General features: G+C 36.3%; 1 protein-coding gene across 1 annotated transcript in view; it reads left to right on the forward strand.

Annotated features, from left to right (window-relative positions):
- The window catches only part of LOC144446126 (cilia- and flagella-associated protein 43-like), a 33740-nt gene that overhangs the window by 15629 nt on the left and 8219 nt on the right, over positions 1-9892 (forward strand). The window contains exons 14-25 of the mRNA XM_078135839.1: positions 454-603; positions 1557-1687; positions 2116-2401; positions 2981-3058; positions 3513-3638; positions 5099-5203; positions 5615-5779; positions 6308-6481; positions 7034-7240; positions 8002-8172; positions 8443-8568; positions 9498-9617. Coding sequence (XP_077991965.1) covers positions 454-603; positions 1557-1687; positions 2116-2401; positions 2981-3058; positions 3513-3638; positions 5099-5203; positions 5615-5779; positions 6308-6481; positions 7034-7240; positions 8002-8172; positions 8443-8568; positions 9498-9617 — 1839 coding nt within the window. The remainder of the gene's footprint in view (positions 1-453; positions 604-1556; positions 1688-2115; positions 2402-2980; positions 3059-3512; positions 3639-5098; positions 5204-5614; positions 5780-6307; positions 6482-7033; positions 7241-8001; positions 8173-8442; positions 8569-9497; positions 9618-9892) is intronic.

Consider the following 9892-nt stretch of genomic DNA (forward strand, 5'->3'; position numbering starts at 1 on the left):
ATTTTTACATTCCCCAGTTGATTTCTACATGCTTCTATATCTGATAGCCCAGAATTTGATATGATTTGATATGATTTGATTTCTCAGAGTGCAAGTCCAACCCCATCTGTATCTCTGTCTCCTTCTATATCCCCAGTGGTGAGTAAATTGAAATGACTGGAGTTGCAGTTTGTTGAACCCCTTCCCTGACACAAAGCAACGTGTGAACAAACAAAATGCAAACTGCAAAATCGTGTTTGTGAAATTTTGCAGATGTTGATGTGATTTCCTTGCTTGATATGTTATCCCACTTTTCAACCTCCTACCCTCCCCATAGCACCCCTCTATTCTTTCCTTGGGACTGGTACCCTCCCCCAACAACTTGTCACAAGAATGCTGTCTAGTTGGCACACTGCGATGGTACGGATACTGACTTTCGTGAGGTGATGTGTATGGATTGTTTATTTTTGACAGGAAAACAACAAAGCCTCGTACTTACAACCAATAGAAGAGTACCCAGGCCATGAGTTGCCAGGTGGTAAAGTGTTGTTATCACCACATCAGAAGTGGTTAGCTACATGCTCACCAGATGGTCAAGTACATGTCAAAGCAATGGATGTATTGGTAAGTCATGACAGCATGTCATATGATTAAAATCTGATGTAGTGAACTGAGCGTGATTTCTTTATTTAGCTCTTATATTTATTGTTGTTTGTTCTGTGAGCACCCAATATCTACATCTGACACAATACCATAGGTGTTCTCGGACCCAATCTCGTACTTACGAGTAGCCAACCAGAATCCGTCTCACAATATAACACACAACGTTCGAAATTGAAAGAAAGAGAACCACCAAACAATAATGATCATGTCGTTGTCTGCAATCTGTGTTCAAGCTCTTTTTTAACAGAGCGCTCTCTGAAGTACTGTACCTGTATGTTTTGGCACATTGCTCTGGAAATCAGCGCTATAGAAATTTGATTGATTGATTGATTGATTATGTGTTCTCATTTGTTGAGTAAATTCACTCAGCACTCTCATTTGACTCGAGAACACCTATGGCAGTGTGTCAGATGTACATGTAGGTATCAGGTGCTCACAGAACAACAAAAAAAAAATGACAAAAAAAGAAAGAGCTAAATGAAGACATCGCACTGTGTTCACTATATCGGATTTTAATCAGATTGGACAGCATGGATTACAATACTTCCTTGTAGTAATCAAAATAATGATGAATATAGTTAATCCAAATCTGTTGGGAAGGTTGATGATTTTAACCATTTATACCAAAGAAAGCCTGTCGACATGGTAAGCAAACTGAATGTGAATGTCATCTGTTTTGTGACCCAAGATGCAAGCAGTGTTCCTTTTTATGAATTCCTTGACATAGGCATATGATAAATCAGTTACCCAATATCACCTCTTTGTATGTTTGTATCACCATTCGTGCCATTTCTACACAGTGACATTTGTCTCCACTAGTCAGAAATAGCACTCAAATGGAGAAGATATATTGGGAAATAACCTCATAACATTCTTCTATCTTATATCCTTATCTTTTGTTTTTCTCTTTGCAGGAACGTAGTGTTAGTGTTCATGCACACAGTTTCCGTCAAGGTGGTGTCGGTAGTATAGTTTTCTCGTCAGATTCAACATACATTATAACATGTGGAGCCAATGATGGCACTTTGTCCTGCTATAAATGGAAGTAAGTTTATCTATTGAATTCACACATTCCACAATCAACTGAGTAGTAAGTTTAGCTAACGAATTTATATATTTTGTTTTTGAAATATGCAAGTTAATTAATGTATCACAATGTGATATCTTCTATAGAATGTCTTTTTCAAGGATATTGGTATTCACAGGAAAGCTTTGTTACAAATTTTTTCTTTTTGTTTTCAAGAAAACAAGAAAAATATAGAAAATGATGGAATTGATAATAGATAGCTTGCATTTTGCCATATCCTTACAGAGGACACAGGTGATAGCAGTCTGTTCTGCCTTTCGCATGTTTGACAATTTAGCGACGGTCGTAGAATTAAAAATTTAACCAATGCACCCAACACAGTTTGATCAGCTGAGAATTTATGCTGAAGTCTGATTTTATATAAATTTCCTGGATTTTTTTCTCAGCCTTACATCAGCAGGTAAAAACAAAGTAGCATCAGCCGTTGAGATGTTCAGAACAATAAACGCAGCCTTAACTGGGGTCAGAAAGAAAGAGGATGAGATTATAAGCAATATGTCAGAATGGTGCCCTAGTATGTCAAGGTCGGGCTCAAGGGCTCACTCTGTCATAGAGAAGGACACCCAGGAGTTGTCGGAGAAAGATAAAGCCATGGAGAACGATGAGATATATACCACACCTACACCAGTACCTAGTAGTGATGCTACATGGCTGGAGTTACAAGAACTTGAGGTAGGTCACTTTGAATCATAATACCTTAGAATAGGATTGGTAGTCCTGTGTATAGTATGTCTATTATACACGCATTGCCTGGCTATGAGGACACTAGTAAACGTCTATTACCCAAGTATAGCAACTATTTCCTGAGGCTGAAAACCAAGGGAAGTAGTGACTGCATCACAGCACAAGGGCTAGTATGCCATCTACTAGTGCCCGAATAAGACCAGACAATAAGTGTTTCACACTCTCAGGCAAATTGCAGTAGTAGTACACCAGTAGTGCCCTATGGAAAATAGAATGTGACTAGTGCCCCTATATGCAAATTGAGGTCACAATGGGTCAATAGTCCATACTACATGATACAATCTGAGCCAATCACTGAAGGCTATATGAAAACAATGTGTTAAAGTTGTAGGAGGATTATAAAATACAGTCTGGGTGATTCACATTGTCTACTCTATGTGTATGTGAGCTCAGTTTTAAAGTGTAGTTGGGACAGTGTTATAACAGACATATCTAGAATAATTTCAAATATGCACAGTCATGTAACTCTTAAATAATTGAACTGTTTATTATTTTTTACACTTACAGGCCATCAAAGAAGAAGACAAGCAATATGCAGATATGAAGAAAGGACTGAGAACTGAAATTAGAGACCTAAGGAGAACAGTAAGCAACCTTACATTTGTAGTCCCAAATTCATTTTATCCCAACATTCATAGCCCAAAATTCATCCTCTTTAAATGTGGTCAATTGGTTCTGTATGTAATTGTAATGATTAAGATGGCACAGTTTGGGAGGTAGTGTTTTCCTACAGTACATTGTAAGAAAAATTGAATCCTTACTTGAATTGTATAAATCACCACACTTAAAGGCCTATGTCAGATTTGGGTGGAAAAATTGTTGTTTGACAGCACAACAACATATAGGAATGAACCTATCCAATCCTTATGGCACCACTGATAAGATAATACTAATACAAGAACCTGGGATTGAATCATGGGCCTTTTAAAAATGCCATGTTATCTAGTTCTAGCAGTGTAGTACGTTTACTACTGTTTGGTGGATTATTTTATGTACATACATATCTATACTCACCAATGATGATGTCACACTTTGACAGATTCAAACCATGATGAAGAAGAACGAGATACTACCAGACATTGAACGGCTAGCTCATCATGAGTTTAATCTAGATGTAGAAGAACAGCAGAGAATGCAGGCTGAAGGAGATGCTGAGGTTGAAGAGGTAAGGAACTCATACCCCTAAACAATGTTGAATTAATTATAGAAATTGAAGACTGTATTCTAGATGTATGTGATTCGGGGTACTTGTTGCTATGGAAATCACGTTTATAGCCTAGGCAACGTAAAGTATACAAAAACTAAAACTAATGTTGCAACATGTTGATATATAAGGTATCAACGAACATTGCAGTAGGGTTGCATCTAGTGTGCCCTCTAATGATAGTCAAATTTTGTTGTTGTGGGTCAGTATGATAAAAAATTGCATTTCTTGTGAGTCACCATATAGTAAGAGATAGTGGAACACCAAATTTTGGTGCGTCACTAGAAATTGTGTGTGTCAGTGGTACGTCAAATTGGCTTAGAGGGCACACTGGTGGCATCTCTGATAGCAAGTTTCCACAAGTAGTCACACATTCAACCTCAGGGTTGTCGGTGGCCGAGTGGTTAAACCGCTTACCTCTTACTACTGCGGTCGGGGTTTGAACTCATTCAGGGTTCGATTGAATTTACCACGCTGTAAGTAAGAAGAGTGTCGTTCAGTTTGACTCTACTGAACAATACAGGTTTTCCCCCAGGTACTCCAGTATCCTCCTGCAATAACATTAACCCATGAGGGATAGCCCTTACTGGACTTCTTGGGAGACAAGTGTTTATATGCTTAAAGAACTATCCAGTATAAATAAAGATTATTATTATTATTCAATGTTTACACTATTATATCCATATAACCAAGGTACCACTAGCATCCACTTTTGTAATCTACTACATACAACTATTATAGTTTTAGTTTATGTCTGTCTTAGTTTGCTGATAGCTTGATTTCCATTTTTACTCCTGCCTATTCTCATTGTAGTACAGTAACAATAATTGTTTTCATCAAAAATAATTTCTAGAACAATGACAAGAAGCTATATATGAACTATTATTATTAATTATTAATTATTTCATTATTAGACTTTAATTAAACTCAGTAGACTGTTAAGCTAAAGCCTCTTCTCACACAGTATTGAGATAAAAATATACAAATATGTACATTAAAAATACAAATAAGTAAAAAATACAAACAAATCAATGAAACGAACACAAAAAATATGTTAAATTGGGAAAAGCCAGAAGAAAAAAATGACGACTATAAAACTAACTGTTTTCTAAAAGATGAAATTTACATTTACATGTATGTTTAAAAGACTGAAGAGTTGTGCAGGACATCAACACTTAAATCATTCCATATTTTAACGCCATTAAATCTAAAACTCTTCTTAAAAATCTGTGTTCTGTGTTTTGGGGATGTATATAGTTCATCCCTGGCTGCAGCATGTGTATTACGAGTATGCACTTCTTGAATACTTTAAAAAACTATAACTGCCAAGGATATTAAACAAATACTTTATTTATTTTAATTCATTGTGGAGAAAAAGTCATTATTTTGTCAGCTCATCATGGTATATTTATCATTTTCAGATTCGTACTAATATTGAGTTTGAAAACCTAGCCAAGATATATTTGAGAGATGTTATCCGTAGGACATGTTGGGATTCTATGGTAGTTAAAGGAAGAAGTCTGAAGGTAGGTGTTATGTTCTCATTTTATTTTATAACAATTGTAGATGTAACTGAAGTCACGTCTTCTGCTGGGAGTTTTACACCATGATTTTTGGGAAATAAAAGGAGTAATTTGGGTAACGAGATAATTTTTGTTCTGTGCACTTACTGTCATTCCAATATCATATCCTGTGGAAAACGCTACACAAAATTAATATTCTGTACTTCATATCATGTAGACTGTATGATATGTTGTTTGGTTCAACTCTCATTGGTCTTCTGAGAGGGGTAGGTCAGTGGTTGAGGGCGCCCTGACATGATTTATCTTACAATCTAGTGTTCACGTGGCTACAACAACAAAAAGTGTGTGTTACTTTTTAGATTAGGCTATGTAGAGATTAACTCTTACGACTAACTGCTTCTCTTGATATTCCAGGCGTTCCATGTGCCATTTGAGGTAACAAACTACCCAATGAGAGCACGAACACATGAAGAAATGGATGTGTTGAAATATGTGACCAAACAGAGAGAGATTGAGATTGCTGAAATACATGCCAGGAAGGAAATCACAGAATCACAAAGTCAACCAGGAACATCATCTGTAAGTCTTTAAGATTTGATATTTGATACCTGGCCCAATATCATTTGGTGTGCTGAGTTATACATGACATAGGGGGGCTTCATTTGCATTATGCTGAGACTGGGATGCCAATCTCTCGAATTTCTTGAGGTCTAGTGTAGATACAGCTTAAACAGGCAGTGTTTGCTAGGAGACACTATGTAACATATACATTGATGAGCATAGTCGATCATTTTGCAAGTTTAGATTGTTGTTTTACTTGATTACACCACTTTTACTGCAGAATACAACATGATTGTTATCGAGGGAAGTTTCAAAAGTTGAATAAACTCCCTTCAATCACAATCCAACTGTGTTCAGCAATAAAAAGTTCCCTTGTCCAGTTGGTAAAACAACACCCTCAACTTGCTAAATGGTTGACGTTGGTCATTACACCCTCTAAATGTATATGTTATGTACAGTCTTCTGGCAAACACTCCCTGTTTTAGCTTCAGTAGATTCTATCAGACAAGACAGACTTGTAAGTTTTCGCAACATCTTTGTTATCAGGGTGAACGTGAAGATAAAGAAGCTGATGATGACTCCGAGGAAGGTGACGGCAGAGAACAACCATCTACTATTGGTAGTCTTGGTTCCTTGTATGGTGGTGGTAGTGAACTATTCTACAGTCAGTTTGAACTGCACACCCGACAACAAAAACAGAACCAGATCGTTCTCCTTAAGGTGAGTACAGTGAAAGTCATAGTTTTTGAAAAACCATCTGTACAGTGAAAGTGTGTAACATAATATGGAAGTGTGCATATAGTGGTATATCTCTACATGATGTCTTTTAACTTTGGATCTGTCTGTTGGTGTATTAGTTTTAGGGGCTTCATTATCTGATATCTTTTCACCCCATGTATCCGTATGTGCGTGTGTCTGTGTCTGTGTATGTGTGTCTGTCTGCAGTGTATCTGTGTGTCTGTATCTGTGTGTCTGTCTGTATGTATGTATGTGTCTGTGTATGTGTGTGTCTTTGTCTCTGACTGTCTGTATCTCTCAGAGTGTGATTGTTGTGTGTCAGTTCATAGACTTTCGTGTATGGTCTATGGTCTGTTTATATGTGTGTTTCAGTGTGTGTGTGTGTGTGTGTGTGTGTGTGTGTGTGTGTGTGTGTGTGTGTGTGTGTGTGTGTGTGTGTAATGTACTGCAGGTGTGAATTCATGTACAATGTGTGCATTTATTTGTTGGTGTTAATCACCTATTCTGACTTCACTGATTTGTGTACATCAACAGGACGCCATTCATAGAATCAAGACTGCCTTCAACAAAGAGTTTGATGATGTCTATAAAATGAAGGAAATGGAGATTGCCAGAATCAAAGAAAAGAACGTCAGAATCAGAAAAATCATGGAAGATTTGGGAAGTAGAGATTGCGTCTGGCAACCAGAATGGAGTATTGATGAAAAACCTGAACGATTACTTCAAGTGGATGACAGTGAGGTATGGTAATACTTGCTAACATAGAGACAGTCACTACACATTCACAAATGCGATGTATTATAGAACACAGGATAAACCATGCATAGCAGTGTACATTTGCACCTAGTGACAGTGAGAATTATACCTGCAATTCTTGACATCAAAGCATCCATGGAGTTACAATGGTCATAAAGTAAGAGTAACTGATTTTGTAATGTACACCATATACTTGCAATGTAGGCCACAGGCCCAAAAAGAGTTGATACAACACAAAATATATAGTTCAGAAAAGATAATGGAAGCACTGTATGAAACTTTGGTTCACATTTTGAATCATAATAAATGAAATATGCCAGCTCATTTAAACTTTATGACATTTTGTGAGCTTACTAGTGATATAAATTTATCATATGAAGGGTTTTCATAAAACCATCTTGGGAGGAAATTCCTTCTTAGTTCATCATATTATAAACGAGGTTTCAGTCACATGATAAGATTTGAATCATCATTCATATCTAGGTTATATAAATGGGAACCTGTTAGGACATGATTGTTAGGTGATGGATCTAATTGTATATGGTTATTGGCAACAGGGGTTGTATATGTATACTCACCAGGTAGTGTGTATGATATGTTGTGTCAGGGCGCCCTCATGCTGTAGTGCATATAAATTGTCAAATAAATATGATACCGGTAAATACACATGGTCAAAATCAGGAATTTCTGCACTGTATTATACCTTGAAGTGATGTTGTAAGGTTTCAATGTGTTTGTAACTACAGGTAACAGTGGAGAGATACATCTCACCAGAGCAGCAGGCCAAGCTGGATGAAGAACAGAAAGTGGAAGAAGAGAGGAAACTGAGAGAAAAAGGTGACAATGCCAGAGAAAGAGCCTTAGATATGATGATGGGTGGTGTACTTGAAGTCAAGAAGGAGGACGAACTCAAGAAGGTAAGACACTTTTCAAATAAACTGTGGAAAGTCTTAGTTTACATGGAAAAGATAACAGCTTTCAAATACAATTGTTACTAGTTAGTCACAATTAAACAGGTAATAAACCTGGTCACCCCTACTGTCACAATAGTTTAGCTCATTCCTATTGTTTTGAGTGGGATGGTTCACTAGACATGGTAGTTGACAGGGTAGACCAGCAATGTTTAGGTACTGTAAGAACCAACATAGTTAGACTGACTGATTTGTATGTTTTATTTGACACATTAGGATATACCAGTGCCTGCATTCATGACTAAATCACAGGAAGAGTGGTCAGAGGAAGAGAAGAAGGCAGCTGCTGATTATGAAAAGAAAGTCAAAGAGTTGAACGAGGAAAGAGAAAAATATCGCAAGGTAAGCATACTAATGTTGTCATTTAAAGAGAAAAGTATCGCAAGATAAGCACATAAATGCTGTCATTTATATTCAAATTATACCATACATGAACCAGGTTCAACAAAAAATATGGAATATATAATCTGGTTGTTCTATGTCACGACAATACATGTCTATGTCATTGGTTCTGCTAGCTGTGTTCAAAATATGAGTCAAAATGCTCAAAACTGTCATTACTTTCCGCGATATTTTTTTTGATATTACTGGCAACTGTATACTTATATTATTCCCCAATATTTTTCTTCATTCAAGTGTAAAATATTCGTGACCCGAGGGTTGTCACAACTTGTCTAATGACTTGTATTGATAAAGGCCCCTTAGGTCACTCATATTTTCCTCGGTTGAACGAAGAAAACTATTGGGGAATAATATCTAATTGTTCAACACTACTATGATATTCTGTATCCTTTCTTATATTTCTAAATCATTCCTTAATAATTTTCTTCGTTCAGTCAAGAAAAATATGAATGAGTTGACATGCTTTGTCACTACTTACCTTGGACTCATAGTAACACAATCCTTAGGTCACAAGTATTTTCTAGCTGAATGAAGAAAGAGTGTGACGAATAATACCTGCACTAGCATAATTTTTGAAAATCTGAGAAAATAGTGTGAGTTCTATTTCATTTTGAGGAACACAGAACCAACAAGATAGCTTTGCATTGTCATGCTGTAGAATGACCAGGGTATAAATCCTGGGGTTTTCTTTTGTTCACACGTGTACAACTTGGCTTGCATATGGTATAAAACATGCATGAAATGTGTCCACTTTTCTGATTCATCTTTCAGTTAATTCGTTATTTTAATATTAAAAGAAGAAAAATAGTTTTGAATCTTTAACTATGTAAAATGCCTTTAAATGATTTTTTCATGGCTTTCTTTTCCAGACCCTTGAAGCAGAGTTGAAGAAAGTACAGACCACTTTGGCAGACACCACAGCAAACTTTGATGATAAACTGTCTGAACTTTTCCAGAGGAAGATTAAAACAGAAATGGTTATTAATCAGGTAAACAAATAAGATAGTTAAATTTGAACTTGGACTTGATTTATTTCCAAATTATTTTTTTTTCATGTGTGAGTGTCTTGTTCAGATTTTCCATTGTTTTCCATATGGTCTGTGTTTTTATTTATTTCTATCAGATGTACAGCCATTATAGATTGGAAGAACTGTTTTATTTTGTCTTTTTAAGTTGATGTAAATTTCTGCTTCCACTATTTCTCATGAGACTTCACAATTTTTGTGATTTTTTTTTCATCGAATACGTAAAAAAAAAAAAGTTT

This window comes from Glandiceps talaboti, chromosome 15, assembly GCF_964340395.1.
Source record: "Glandiceps talaboti chromosome 15, keGlaTala1.1, whole genome shotgun sequence".
Taxonomy (NCBI): domain Eukaryota; kingdom Metazoa; phylum Hemichordata; class Enteropneusta; family Spengelidae; genus Glandiceps; species Glandiceps talaboti.